At 47.4% G+C, this 14,985-nt stretch overlaps 1 protein-coding gene across 1 annotated transcript in view; it reads left to right on the forward strand.

The window, feature by feature from the left end:
• ADAMTS14 (ADAM metallopeptidase with thrombospondin type 1 motif, 14) overlaps positions 1 to 14,985 on the forward strand; it is a 140,957-nt gene that overhangs the window by 32,786 nt on the left and 93,186 nt on the right. The window contains exon 3 of the mRNA XM_006835857.1: positions 2,151 to 2,307. Coding sequence (XP_006835920.1) covers positions 2,151 to 2,307 — 157 coding nt within the window. The remainder of the gene's footprint in view (positions 1 to 2,150; positions 2,308 to 14,985) is intronic.

The raw sequence follows: 14,985 nt of genomic DNA on the forward strand, positions 1-14,985 counted from the left end.
TACCAAGCATGATATCCGTTTCCTGGTGCCTCCTAATAATAGGTCTGAAGTATGAGAGATGAAGTCTGGCCATCTTGACATCTAAGGAGCACTCTGACTATTATACTTCTTCCAACACAGATTTGTTTGTTTTTCTGCAAGTCCCTGGTACTTTTAATATTCTTCTCCAACACCATCACTCAAATGCATCAATTCTATGGTCTACCACAGTGGGTGGCTTTAAGGAACAGAATTTTCTTTTTTTCTCAGTTCTTAAGGTTAAAAGTCCAAACCAGGGTCTTGGCCCTGTCAGTTTCTCCCTTGACTGTAACCCTGTGTGTTCCTTGTTTATTCTTATGATTCTCACACAGCACTTATCTGTTTGTTTTTATAACCCCCAAGCTGATTACGTTTAGGACACACCCTATACTGTTGTTAACTAACAAAAGAACACTCTATTCCCAAACAGGATTATATCCATAGGTACAGGGTTAGAATTCCCACACATATCTTGGGGGGACACAATTCAATCCTTAACCAGTACTGACCCTGTAACAAACACCCCAGATCATGGAAAAACCTAACTAACTCCAAAAGGCTAACTCATTCCAGTAAGGCTTCTGTTTTCCCCTAGAACATTGTTTTTTGAGTCCTGATCGGGTCTGTTTATGAGGCATAGAAGGCAGTTCATCTTGGCTTTGATCCAAAGTAGTGTTTGAAGTTTGACAGACATTGATGGAAAAGGATACAAAAAATATTGGCTGTCACAGGGTGATGGATGTTCAGCAGGCCGTGGAGGCTGCTTTTCAAGATGGAATCTCACAATAGGCAGAGGTGGGGAAATGGGTGGGATTAGGTATATTAAAGAGGCAGTTTCTGTTCATATGGAGAAGGTCCAATTGATGTATAAAATGGTCCCTTCTTTCCCTGTCTTGTGTTCACAGCTGCGTTCCCAGTGCCTGGTTTAGCAAGCATTCAGTAGATATTTGCTGAATGAGTAAGCAAATGCAGCAAACATGCATTTATTGAGTGCCTGCTGTTTTGCAGACACTGTGGTGGGTGGGCGAGTTTTACTAGCTTACAGAGATGGATGATGGCCTGTGTGTTTGTGTGTGCAGCTATGCGTAGGTTCCCACACATCTAGTTATGTTCGTACTTAATTGACCCCTGTGATTGCTTCCCTCACTGGGCGCTGATTACACACATGCCGGCTTGACCAGGGTTATACTTTTAATATTTGTTTTTCAAAGCCAAAACCTGCTTTTTTTTTTTTTTTTCCAAAATAAAAAAGGAAATATATTGATGTTGACAAAAAATTAGATTAAAAACAGGAGAATGATGAGGCTTTTTACTTTCACAAAGATTTATAACCTTGGAAACCCTAATCAGGGTCACTGTGAGTTGAAACTGACTCAACGGGTCTTAACAACAACACGCAGTCCTGCTGTGATCTTTGGCTGGTTGATTGTTGGGGAACGTTTTATGCCTCTCCGTGGGGTGAGTACTTGTGAATGCAACGTTCATGTGCGTGTGTCCACGTGCACATGCAGACACACACACACGTAAGAGTGTTCACTGCCAAATTAATAGCACTGTGTGTTGCAGTGAGACACCAGCACCCACATCAGGAATAATTAACCTTTGCTGCTAGGATTTCCCTCCTTGACCTGTAGGTAAGGAGAAAGCATGTACTAGAGCTTGTGGCTGAAATGTGGTTCTCTTGTGTGGTGTTTGTCTTCCTCCTTTTTAAAGCAGTGTAACCCTTTGTTTAAATGAAACTTTAGGTGGAATTTCATGATTGCATTACACAGTAAAAGTGGATTGGCTTTGCTTGCTTAGTCTCCCTACTACCACCCCCAACTTCCCTATCCCAATCCAAACCAAACCTACTGCCATCAAGTGAATGCCGACTCATAAGTACCCTGTATAGGGCTTCTGAGACTCTAAACCATCGTGGTGGCAGAGAGCTCATCTTTCTCCTGTGGAGCGGCTGGTGGGTTTGAACTGCTGACCTTGTGGTTTAGCAGCCTAATGCTTAATCCACAGCACCACCAGGGCTCCTTACTTTCCCCCTAGAATCCCAGGGCTCTCCACATTCACAAGTTCTCACCTGGGGGTCTGCCGTGTACTCATGCCTCTCCTCTCTCTCCCCCTACTATATCCTTGGTTAGGCTGGCCTGATCCGCACAGACAGCACCGACTACTTCATTGAGCCTCTGGAATGGGGGCAGCAAGAGAAAGAGGCCATCGGAAGGACACACGTGGTGTACCGCCGGGAGGTCGGACGACAGAACTGGGCAGAGCCTCACGGAGACCTTCATAATGAAGGTAGGCCGGGGAGGGGCCCCAAGTCTGCCTCTGTCCACACCTCCGTGGGGATGGGGGTTTGTAGCTCCTAATCGCAGTCTCTTCATCTCTAAATGGAATTGGGCCATGGAACGGAATTGGGTCTCTGGTACTAGCAGAGGAACTCAGTGGGTTTTATGAGCTAGTGCTGTTGGACAAGCACTGGGCTGTTAACCACAAGATCACTGATTCAAACCCACCAGCCGCTCCTTGGAAACCCTATAAAGGGTCGCTATGAGTCAGAACCGATTCAACAGCATTTAACAACAGCAACATAACTGATTGGACCCTGGTGTGGTACTGTAGGATAAGCACTGGACTGCTAACCACAATGTCAGTAGTTCAAACCCACCAGTTGCTCTTGGAAACACTAGACAGGATCGCTGGATGGCACACAACAACAATAACAACAACACAATTGCCTGGAATTGAGCCACTTGTGTCCCCAGAACTCTGGTCCTTGGGACTCCAGAGATCTCTGAGGGTCTCATCAGTCCTTTGTGAGGCTATTTCTGAGGCAGGGAAGAAGGGGGAATGGCCACAGTTAGTTGTAAAGCACAGGAAGGGCCATCTTATGGTATCATAGAAAGACGAAGTGTCAGGGCATCAGAGTCAACTTTGTGGCCAAGAGAACATTTTAAAATCCTGGCTCCAACACTGATTACTGTATGGCCCTTACTGAATTTCTCTGAGCCTCTTTTTCCTAATTAGTAAAGAAGTGATAAGCATTGTCTACCTGGGTCTTAGGCTTGGTTCTCTAGAGAAACAAACCTGGTAATACTTACATATGTGTGTATACAGAGAGATTCATTTCAGGGAAATGGCTCACATCGGTTGTAGAGGCAGCCAAGTTCCAAGTAGTGGATTAGATGGCAGGCTAGAGGCTGCTCCTGACACACGTAGCTGCAGGGGCTGATACACCAACACCGGGAGGTCGAATGGCAGGCTGCTGGTGATTTCTAAGATGGGCAGACAAGGATTCCTGGCTCAAGTCCACACCTGACTACTCATAGTTCGTCTTGTCATGAAGATGATTACATTCTGTAGCATCTCATCTTGGGGAATGGCTGCATTGTAACTGCTAAGCCACTGAGAATCATTCATAGCCAGGCAAGTTAACATACAACCTAAACCTTCACAACTATGGTTATATGCATTGGTGAGAGTGTACATTAAGATCCCAGCATTGAACTTGGCACATTCTACATAAGTGGTTGCTCTCACTGTAGCACTGTTATTAAGGGAAACTATTGACATATTAGGAGCTCTGGTAGCATAATGGTTACAAATTGGGCTGCAAACCGCAAGGTCAGCAGTTCGAAACTACCAGCTGTTTCGCGGGTGAATGATGAGGCTTTCTGCTCCCGTAAAGATTTACAGCCTCAGAAACCCTGTACAGGGTTGCTAAGAGTCGGAACTGACTCCATGGCACACAGTCACTGACATATTAGGAGTCCTGGTGTGGCTCTGTGGGTTAATGCACCAGACTGACAAGCTGTTTGAACTGCAAGGTCAGTGGTTCAAGCTCGGCAGCTCCTCCTGAGAAACCCTATACAGGGTCGCTATGGGTCAGAACCGACTCGATGGCACTTAACAACAACAACAACAACAGACATGTTAAGGAGCTTTTGTAGTGTAGTGGTTACGAGTCAGGCTGCTAACGCCAAGGTCAGCATTTGTTGTTGTTGTTGTGTGCCATCGAGTCAGTTCCGACCCATAGCGACCCTGTATAGGGTTTCCGAGGGTGTAAATCTTTACGGGAGTAGAAAGCCTCATCTTTCTCCCACGGAGCAGCTGGTAGTTTCGAACCGCTGACCTTAAGGTTAGCAGCCCAATTCATAACCACTACGCTACCAGAGCTCCTTAGCATAGCAGTTTAAAATTACCAGCCATTTCTACAGAGAGATTCATTTCAGGGAATGAAATCGTTACAGGAGCAGAAACCTTTGGAAGCCCTAAGCTAGGTCGCTATGAGCCGGAACTGACTGCATGACATATCACCACCACTGACATATTGGACTTCTGGTGAGGCGCTGTAGGATCAGCGTTGAACTTGGCACATTGTACATAAGTGGTTGCTCTGGACTGTGAACCACAAGGTCAGCAGTTCAAACCCACCAGCTACTCCTTGGAAACCCTACATAGGGTCGTTATGAGTTGGAACTGACTCGATGTCACTTTATAACAACAACACTGACATATTGGGGGCAGTGGCGGTTTAGTTGCAGAATCCTCACCGTCTGTGTAGGAGACCTGGGAATCAAGATTCCCAGCCATCACCTATCTGGCAGTAGATGTTGAACAAGTTTCAGTGGAACTTTCAGACTAAGATGGACAAGGAAGAAAGGTCTGGCAATCTACTGCTGAAAATCATCTGGTGAAACCCTATGGATCACAACCCCACTGTGCACTGGACCGCCATGAGTCAGGGGCTGACTGGACAAGTTGCAGGGAGTCCCCTGAGGCAGGGAGTCCCTGCACCTCGGTGACTAGCACAAGAGCCTGCAGAGCCAAGACCTCGACTCTGCTGAGTGAACGCTGGAATGGCGGTGACATGGCGCTGGGCTTGGGCCTGTGGCCAACTTCATAGTTGAACTTGAAGCCCCTTCAGCCAAGAACAGACAAGAAGGCCCCTGGTGGAATCTGGTGGGGAGTGGACCACACCCTGGTGTTGGGCCCTGGTAGGATTGGGCACAGCGTGAAGGAATGCCTGGAAACCAATTGTCCCCAAATACAGTGCCTCCTTTGAAGCTCCAGCTGTTCCCAAGTGTCACTCATAGGAGGAGTCACAGCACTCAGAGCCGTGGACGGCTTTTACAGGTCCGAGAGTGGGGGAGACAGGGGACCAGGCAGAACCTCGGATGATTTCATGTGAGGCCAGTCCACCTCTGCATCACTCTGGGAAGATAGCACACCTCCCTCCCTTGGTTGACTTTATTTGAGGCCAGTTCTGAATCAAAGGACCATAAGTCACCCTTGTTGGGGAGACACCTTCGGGAAAGTCCAGCTCCCTAGCTGTGATCCGGATGGTGCTCATATCACCTACCACCACAGTGGGCAGCTGGGAAGACTGGGTCCAAGCTCAGCTAAGGGGGAGTCCAGGCCCATGAGAACATTCAAACTGCCCTGGGCTATGAACGATGCCTTACCATGAACCAATCTGGTCCTCTTGTCCTTCCTGAGAAAGGCCCAGGGTGATGGGGAAGGAAATCTGTGACCTGCACACTATTTTAAGACCAGAAACTGGTGTGAGTCTAATCTGTGGAGAAGCGATTCTGGGTATGTCCATCTCCATCAACATATCATTGCGATTAAGGCACAGACTACTTGGGTCTACTTTTTGGCCAATAGAGAAAGGCTTTGGAGGCTTGTCCAGCTGCTCAGAGCCTGCTAGCATCCAGTAAAGAGGTTGTGAGGAAGTTCCCTCAGCCTGAGACCTTCCCATCTCTGTATCAGTCTATCTGCTGAAATGAGCAGCCACCACGCCCTTCAACAACCAGGTTTTTCCTGCACCTGCCACCCCCAAATCAGCCATGGAGTCTTCAGGGACAATTACCAAATTGTAATCACCTTCGTGTTTCTTCTGGCATCTCTCCTGTGTTGAGGGTGCGTCAGGTATCCATTATACTGTGTTTCCCACTGAGCTGTGGGCCTTGGAGGGTCTCCTGCTACCTGGGCTCCACTTACACCCTTGTGTGTGTGTATGTGAGTATATAAGGGGTGGTTCTCCCTTGGCATTCAGTATGGATACGGCTGCTGCATCCTGAAGTGAGTACAGGTATATCCCCCCCAGCCTTGAACCCCAAAGAACAACAAAGACATTCTTTCCTCAAGGGCTCTGGAGAAAATTTTGAGCCTCTGGAGAAAGTTCAGAGTCTGAGGTAGAGATTCCCTGGGTTGGGCTGTCTGGTGAGAGCTGACCCTCACGCCAGCCTTGGGGACTCCCCTGTGGGAAATTCCTTGACTCCTAAGGTTCTGCCCTAGATGTTCCCCTGCTCCTACTGTTACTGCCTTCTCCCTCATTCCAGAGCCCAGCTCTCTTTTTAACCCCTTTCTGCCCTCTAAATCCCTTCTGAGGAGGGCCCTGGAAGGGGGCTCAGAGCCCCTGAGCAACTCATCTTTATAGATCCTGCTATCAGGCTTGTGTTAAGGTGGCTTCTCTCTTATTGAGTTGACTCTGGAGTTGGTTCTGACTCATAGCGACCGTGTTTAGGGTTTCTGAGGCTGTAAATCTTTATAGGAGCAGAAAGCCTCATCTTTCTCCTGCATTGAAACAGCTGGTAGTTTCAAACTGCTGACCCTGAGACTAGCAGCCTGACTTGTAACCATTCTGTTATCCTTTCTTTTATTACTGAGACCAAATTTACATTGCAAAAACGTCACCACTTTAACCATTTTGTAGTGCTTTGTAATACATTCACAGTGTTGTGTAACCATTACCAGAAACAGAGAAAGAACATCCCAGAACGTTTCCATCACATACCCCCACCCCTGCCAAAAAAAAAAGCCCAAGCAAAGCCAAGCAAACCCATACCCATTGTGATGGTTAAGCTTGTGTTTATCAACTTGGCTTGGCAACTCTGATGTAGTCGTCCTCCTTGTAAGATGCCTATCATGTGCTCACCTCCCTGGTGAGATCTGCTCTGAGCAGCAATCAGTTGACAGGGAATTTCGTCGCACGTGTGGTCTGCTTCCAGTATCTGTGGACGTTCTGACAATGCTTTTGGGCATTTTGCTTGATCTGGATCCTGTCTCTGGCTCATCATCATCTGACCTTGGTTCTTTGCATTTGAACCAGCAATCTGCCATATTGCCTGCCAATCTTGGGATTGTTGGCCAATGTGAAGTATGAGGCAGTTGTTGTTCTTAGCTGCCATCGAGTCATTACCGACTCATAGCAACCTTATGCACAGCAGAACGAAACACTGCCTGATCCTGGGACAACCTCACTATTGTTGCCACGCTTGAGTCCATAGATTCTGCCACTTGGCCAATCCATCTCGTTGGGGGTCTTCCTCTTTTTCTCTGACCCTCCACCCTACCAAACATGATATCCTTCTCCAGTGACTTGTCTGCGATTTTACCGGCCAGGTCAGCAAGAGCCTCCAGCCTGACATCTGACCCATGAACTTTGGACTTGCCAATCTCTACAACTGTGTGAGCCATTTCCCTGAGGCAAATAAGCTTCACTGGTTTTGCTTCTCTGCAGAACTCAGCCTAAGACACGCATGAACAATCACTACCATATCTTCGTCCTCCAACCTCCTGGCAACCACTAATCCACTTTCTGCCTCTATGAAGTCTCCTGTTTTGAACATTCCACATAATAGGTGACCCTTTGTATGGTTTTGTTCACTGAGCATAGTGTTCTCAAGATTCTTCCATCTTATAGTGTTGTTGTTGTTGTTATGTGCTGTGGAGTCGGTTCCGACTCATAGCGACCCTACACAGGGTTTCTGAGACTGTAAATCTTTACGGGAGCAGACTGTCTCATCTTTCTCCCGTGGAACCACTGGTAGTTTCGAACTGCTGACCTTGCAGCTCGCAGCCCGATTCGTAACCACTATGCTACCAGAGCTCCTTATAGTGTATCAGTACTTTATTCCTTTCTGTGGTGGAAGAATCCCATGATACGAGCCTAGCACATTATATTTATTCAGTCATCAGTTGATGGGCATTTTCGTTGCTTCTACTTTTTGGTTCTTATCAATAATGCTGCATAAACATTTGTGTACACGTTTTTGTGTGGACATATGTTTTTATTTCTTTTGGGCATATACTTAGGGTCATATGGTAACTGTGTTTAACTTTTTGAGGAACTGACAAACTGTCTTCCAAAGCAGTACCATTTGACGTTCACTTGGGGCTTCTTGGGTGGGCTCATCCCAAGCCTCCCAGCAGCTGACTGGCCCTGCTCTGCCCTGAGGTTACCTACTTCTGGGCTGTCACTAGTCTGTGGCTGATGTCAGCAGACCTCCTCTGGTTCCCTCCATGGTTTTATTGGGAATGAAATCTGGGTGGCCACATTGCTTCCTTGACAGTGTCTGGTGACTTGGGAGTGGGAGACCTGAGAGTAGATTGTGGGTTCCCGCATTAACCTTTTGATAGAATCCCTCATCCATATGCATAATAAAATGGCTGCTTGCTGCACTTTCTCTCTCCCTACCGGCAAGTCATCCCTAGTCAACCTATCACCTACCTCCTCTAATCTCTACCCCTCCCTCCTCTTCACCCAGTGTAAGAATCCTTCCCCTGGCAATACCTCTCTGCCTCTTTTCTTCTGACCTCCAATAAAGCCCATGTGGGTGTCTGTGTTCAGGCTCATTCCACCTCACATTTATGGTGCCGAAACCCGGGGAGGGGGGGGTGGACGGGGGGCAAGGGGGGTACTTTATCGGGACCTGCGACAAGCCCCAGCTTTCGGGTTGATCTGCCTCCCAGCTGTCCCTCCTGAACCTGCGGACCAAACACCCACCAAGGGGCCCTCATCCATTGCCGTTGCTGACTTTTACCACACACCTGGTCAACAGTCTCAGGGTGAGTGTTTGGGCATGCCTCCCTCTCTTGGGTCCTCTGTACTGTCAAATTATAGTCCTAGCGCTAGGCCAGATGGACTCTTCTCGGCCTGTGGCCCAGGATTGCTGCTCTCGGGGGATGCCCCATCAGCTCAATTCCTTCGTCTTCTCTCAGGGGTCTGGCAATAGAGAAGAGGACGCACCTCTCTTTTGCCCTTCTCGGAGGCTTCCTGATTCTCACCCTAACTTTCCAGCCCACAATTATCATGGGAACCTCACCATCTAAACCGCCTCACTCCACACCCTTGGGTTGTCTCCTGCGCAATCTTAAGCCTCTAGGGCTACAATCTGATATCAAGCTACAATGCTTATTCTTTTTCTGTAATCAAGAGTGGCCTCAATACAAACTTGATAATGGTTCCAAATGGCCAGAGAATAGCACCTTCAATTTCAACATCCTTTGTGACCATGATAACTTCTGTCAGCGCAGCGGCAAGTGGCCTGAGGTCCCCTACGTACAGGCTTTCCTTTCTGTCTGTTCTCATCTTTCTTTCTATCTGACTTGTGCCCCTTCTCAAATCCTGCTAGCCCATGAGAAACCACTCCCCACCCAAGACCTAAGCTCGCTCCCCATGCTTCCTCTTTTGACCCATCAGACCATGCCCATCCCCCACTTGCACTCCCCCCTTTATACAACCCATCCTCCCCCTCTGGGCCATCCGCCTCCTCTTCCCGCTCTCCTTCTCTGCCAACTGGCCTCACCTACTCCTCAGCACACACCTTCTCTCTCCACCACATACTCTGTCTGGAGACCACTCTCATTGATCCCAATGCCCATCACTGCCTGTATCCCTGATGCTTTTACATGAGGTAACTGGGGCAGAGGGCATTGTCCGTGTCCTTGTTTCCTTTTCCCTATCTGACCTCTCGCAAATCGAAAAGAGGCTAGGAAATTTCTCCTCGGATCCAGACACCTACATCAAAGAATTCAAATACCTCACTCAATCCTATTACCTCACCTGACATGACCTCTACGTCACTCTCACTTCTACACTCTCTCCTGATGAAAGGGAAAGGGTCTGGACGGTGACTCAGGCTTTTGCTGATGAGGTGCATGCTATGAGCAACGAAAAGCCAGTGGGAACTCAGGCAGTTCCCCACCACCACCCCACCCCCAGAAGACCCCTCTTGGGATTATCAACCAGGCCACGTGGACTTAGAGATCATATGATTCTTTGCCTTGCAGAAGGCTTAAAGAAAACTGCTGATAAAGCTGTCAATTATGACGAGATTAGAGATATCACCCAAAATTCAGACGAAAATCCAGCCCAATTTCTATCACGTCTTAACGGAGGCCCTACAGAAATACACCAAACTAGATTCAACATCCCCAGTAGTCATAACAGTTATTAACACTCATTTTATCTCTCAGTCAGCCCTGGACATAGACAAGGCAAAATACCTGTTACTGGCCAATGCTCTTCAGGGTTCCAGACCAAAGAAAGGGTATAATACCCTTTGGGGCATCACCCGGGTCCTGCTTCAAGTGTGACCGAGAGGGTCATTGGGCAAAAAAACTGCCCTAGCCCTCATCCTCCCCCTGGCCCATGCCCTGCCTGCAAACAGGAGGGACATTGGAGGGTTGATTGCGCCTTTCTCCAGAGAGGGAAGGGATCAATAGCCCCTCAGTCCCACCAAATGAAGGGGTTTGCTCTATCAGAGCTTCTAGGACTGGCTTCAGAGGACTGAAGGTGCCCGGGATCGCTGGCCCCCACGGAAATAACTCACAGCGAACCCAGGGTAACGGTCCATGATTCAGGTAAGCCAGTCTCTTTTCTTTTAGACACTGGGGCCACTTACTTAGCTCTACCAGAATACTCAGGGCGGACACACCCTACCCCTACATTCATAGTTGGGGTTGACTGAGTCCTTACGCAACCCATCATCACAGAACCCCTAGCATGCTCACTTCATGACACACCATTCACACATACCTTTCTATTCCTACCCAAGTGCCCTACACCAATCCTAGAACAAGACACTAGCCAAGTTCAAAGCCGCCCTCATATTATATCCTATTAAAACTGCCACACCTCCCTCACTGGCTGGCTTGTTCTTGCTGTATGCTGCACCAGATATCAAGCCCTGGCTAAAGACCTCTCTAACCTCAATCTCTCACCCCGTACCCTCCTTCAATATGTGGGTGACCTACTTCTCTTAGGTCTCCACACCACCTCAACATCTACTCACCCACAAAACAGTCTCAAACCTCTCCCCTTCACGCCTTCAATTATTCCATATGATTTTCATTGAAAATCCCAACTTTAAATTATAATCTTGCCTCCCTCTCAACCCTGCCTCCCTCCTCCCTATAACCATGAGAGAGCTGTCTCACTCATGTACGGAAACGCTAGATCATCTCCTCCGTCCACTACCCCACATCTCCTCCACCCCGCTGCAGGTCCCCCCACCCCATCATATATGGTTCATCGATGGCAGTTCCATCACCTCACCTAAAGGCCAAGGCCAGGCCAGCTATGCCATTGTATCAATCCATGTCTCTTCCCTTTAACACAACTTCCCAAAAGGCTCCCCTATAAACAATGGTCCCCTAATCTTACAACTACTTCAAGCAGCAAAACTCCCAACACAAGCAGGAGTCCTACACTGTAGGAGTCATCATTCCACCAATGACCCCATCTCACACCTCTTGTGTGACCTAGTATCTAAAAAGTCAAGTCTGCTGTAACAGAAAGTGTTATGCCACAAGTTGTTGTTGTTAAGTACCGTGGAGTCGGTTCCGACTCATAGCGACCCTGTACAGGGTTTCTGAGGCTGTAAATCTTTATGGGAGCAGAAAGCCGCATCTTTCTCCCATGGAACAGCTGGTAGTTTCAAACTGCCGACCTTGAGGTTAGCAGCCCAAGTCATAACCACTATGCTACCAGAGCAAAAACCTATTTTCTCATAGTTTAGAAGGCTAGAAGTCAAAAGCTTAGACCACTGGCTGTCTGTCAGAATTGGGGAGGAGTCTCTCTCTGTAACCCCTGGGGTCCCTCAGTTTCTCAGGGGTCAGTGTGTGTGGCATCTCTCTTCCTGCCTGCTTGTGCTCCCTCTATGTCTAATCTGCCTTTTTAAATTTTAACTCTGGAAATGATTAGTTTTAGGACACACCCTCCATGGGTGGGACCTCATTAACATAGTAATAACCCTGCTCCTACTGGGAATCACAGCCACAGATTTAATAAGTGTTGTTGCTAAGTGCTATTGAGTCAGTTCTGACTCATAGCAAACCTGTACAAGGTTTCGGAGGAGCTCTGATGAGCTTGAACCGCCAACCTTAAGGTTCAAGCTGACCTTGCAGTCCAGCACATTAACCCACAGAGCCACACCAGGTATCAGGGTTAGGATTCCAATTTCACTCATAATTTCTGAGACTCCTTTTTGGCAGGCCTGGTGGGGAGAGCTGTGAGGGATCACATACAGTATTTCATTTGCACTTAAACTTCCAGCACTGATTACTTACGTATTTATTGGGTGACTTAAGTATTCTTCCTACTCCTTGGAGCAAGCTGTTGTCACTCCTGCCCCCGAGGGTCCTCGTCCTGCTCAGGAATTTGTCTATGGAACTCCGTACACTCTGTGGACTCAGACATCAGACCACTGAATGCTGTGTACAGACTGGGACGAGTGAGGCCCGGAACCCAGCCTGAGCCCTGCTCACCAGGCTGTGCACCCCGCCAGAGGCCTGGCCATCTCTGATGTCCAATTACTGGCCACACTGTTTTCCAATCTTAAATGTAATGTTTCTTCTTTGCACTATTTGTTGTTGTTGCTAAGTGCCATAGAGTCGGTTCCGACTCATAGTGACCCTGTACAGTTCCGACTCATAGCGACCCTGTACAGGGTTTCCGGGGCTGTATATCTTTACAGGAGCAGAACGCCTCATCTTTCTCCCACGGAACAGCTGGTAGTTTCGAACTGCTGACCTCACGATTCGCAGCCCGATTCGTAACAACTACGCTACCAGAGCTCCTTAGTGCCACCAAACCAATTGCCATTGAGTTGATTCTGACTCATGCTGCCCCCGTGTGCAACAGAGTAGAATTGTGCGCCTCAGGGGTTTCCATTGACTGATTTTTTTGGAAGTCAGTCACCAGTCCTTTCTTCTGAGGTATCTCTGGGTGGACTCGACCTAAAGGCTGTCAGCAGCATTGAATGTTAACCATTTGCATTACCCAGGAACCCCTTTAGTGCCACTAACCAAAGGGAAAATAAGAAGGAAACAGCCCCGTAGTTCTTTGTTTCTCTGCCGTCAGATTTCAGTTCCTGCAGTACCCATGCTTATAGAGAGCTTAGAAGTAGAACACAGGTCTCTGCAAAGGTGCCCACTGACTCATCCACCAGGGTCACCTGCAACAAGGATGATGTTACTGCGTACGTGCGTCCATGTTTAACCCAGCCCACTGCCAATGAGTTGATTTGGACTTACAAGGACAGACTAGAACTGCTCGATAGGTTTTAGAAGCTGTGAGTCTTTACAGAAGTAGAATGCCTTACCTTTCTCCCGTGGAGGTTCTGGTGGGTTCGAACTGCTGACTTTTGATTAGCAGTCCAACATGCACCTCACTGTGTACGCCACCAGGGTTCCTTGCTCCATGTTTAGTACACTCAAAAGAACACTGGATTTCTTGGACACCCGTTCCCTCTGTTCCCCAGCAGGGTGTGTCTGTTCATGGTTCTGCCTACTTATTCTAGAAGCTTCCCCTGGCTCTCTAGGCCTGGTTTAGGTCTCTGGTGTGGAAGACAGTCCTCTCATAACCCTTGGCGTTTCTCACTTTTTATCTGCCAACTCCACTAGACTATGGGTTGTACAAGGACAGGGGGTCCCATTTTCACATCACCCACCCACCGTCTCTCCACTTAATAAATATGGAAGCCTTCCTGAAGCTACACCATTCTTTGATACACGCTGGGGATATAGTCTCACCTCTGGCCCACTATGTGGTGTGCTCGCAAATATTTATGGGTAAATGAATGTTCTTAGAAATTAGTGATCCAAGTATCAAAACTGGTTGGTACATGAATTTAAATAGCAGTGGTATTAACTGGCCTTTCTTGTAGGTGTATGGAAGTACAAGACAGCATTGTACTTCAAGAAAGATCTTGAAATGTTCTTTTTGACAATGAATGCAACACCATTCCTCTTGTTCCTAGCATACTACATCATATGAGTGTCTGATTTACAATGACCAATACTAGTCTGTTTCAGCTCATTAATACCTAGGATATTGATCTTTATGCATTCTGTTTCATTTTTTGCAACTTCTATTTTGCCTAGCATCATATTTTGTGCAATCTATGTTCTGATTATTGGTGGATATTTTGTGGCTATTTCGCCTTATTTTGAGTTGTGCCCCATCAGCAAATGAAGGTTCGTTCATATCATTATGATCAACTCTACCTTGAGAAGGCAGCACGTCACCAGTTATATTTTGAGTGCCTTCTAACTTATAGGCTCATCTTCCAACACTACATCTGACAGTATTCTGCTGTTATTCATAATGATTTCAGTTTCCAGTACAAAATCTGACAAGGTTCTCCTACTAGTCATAAGGTTTTCAGTGGCTAAGCAGTCAGAAAGCTGCCTCAACGTCTTCCTAGTTTCTTAGTCTGGAAGCTCAGCTGAAAGCTGTCCACCATGGGTGGCATAGCTTCCAGCATCACAGTGGCATGCAAACCACAGTTTGTATGACAAACTGACAGACAAATGGCATCAGGATTGGAAGAAGACTCATTAACCACCTTTGATGTACAGATGATACACCCTTACTTGCTGGAAGCTGAGATGATGAAGGTCAGAGATTACAGCCTGCAGTGTGGGGTTGCACCTAAATGTGAAGAAAACAAAATTCCTTACTGCTGGACCAGTAAATGACATCATGATAAATAGAGAAAGAATTGAAGTTGTTAAGACTTCATTTTTCTTGCTTTCACACCAGTACTCAAGGAAGCTTAGCAGTCAAGAAACCAAACGACGTATTTCATTAAACGTATCTGCTGCACAAGAGCTCTTTAAAGTGTCCAAGAGCAAAGATATCAGTTTGAGAACTAAGGTGCTCCTGAGCCAGGCCATGGTATTTTT

This window comes from Chrysochloris asiatica, unplaced genomic scaffold, assembly GCF_000296735.1.
Source record: "Chrysochloris asiatica unplaced genomic scaffold, ChrAsi1.0 scaffold00020, whole genome shotgun sequence".
NCBI classification, from domain to species: Eukaryota; Metazoa; Chordata; class Mammalia; order Afrosoricida; family Chrysochloridae; genus Chrysochloris; species Chrysochloris asiatica.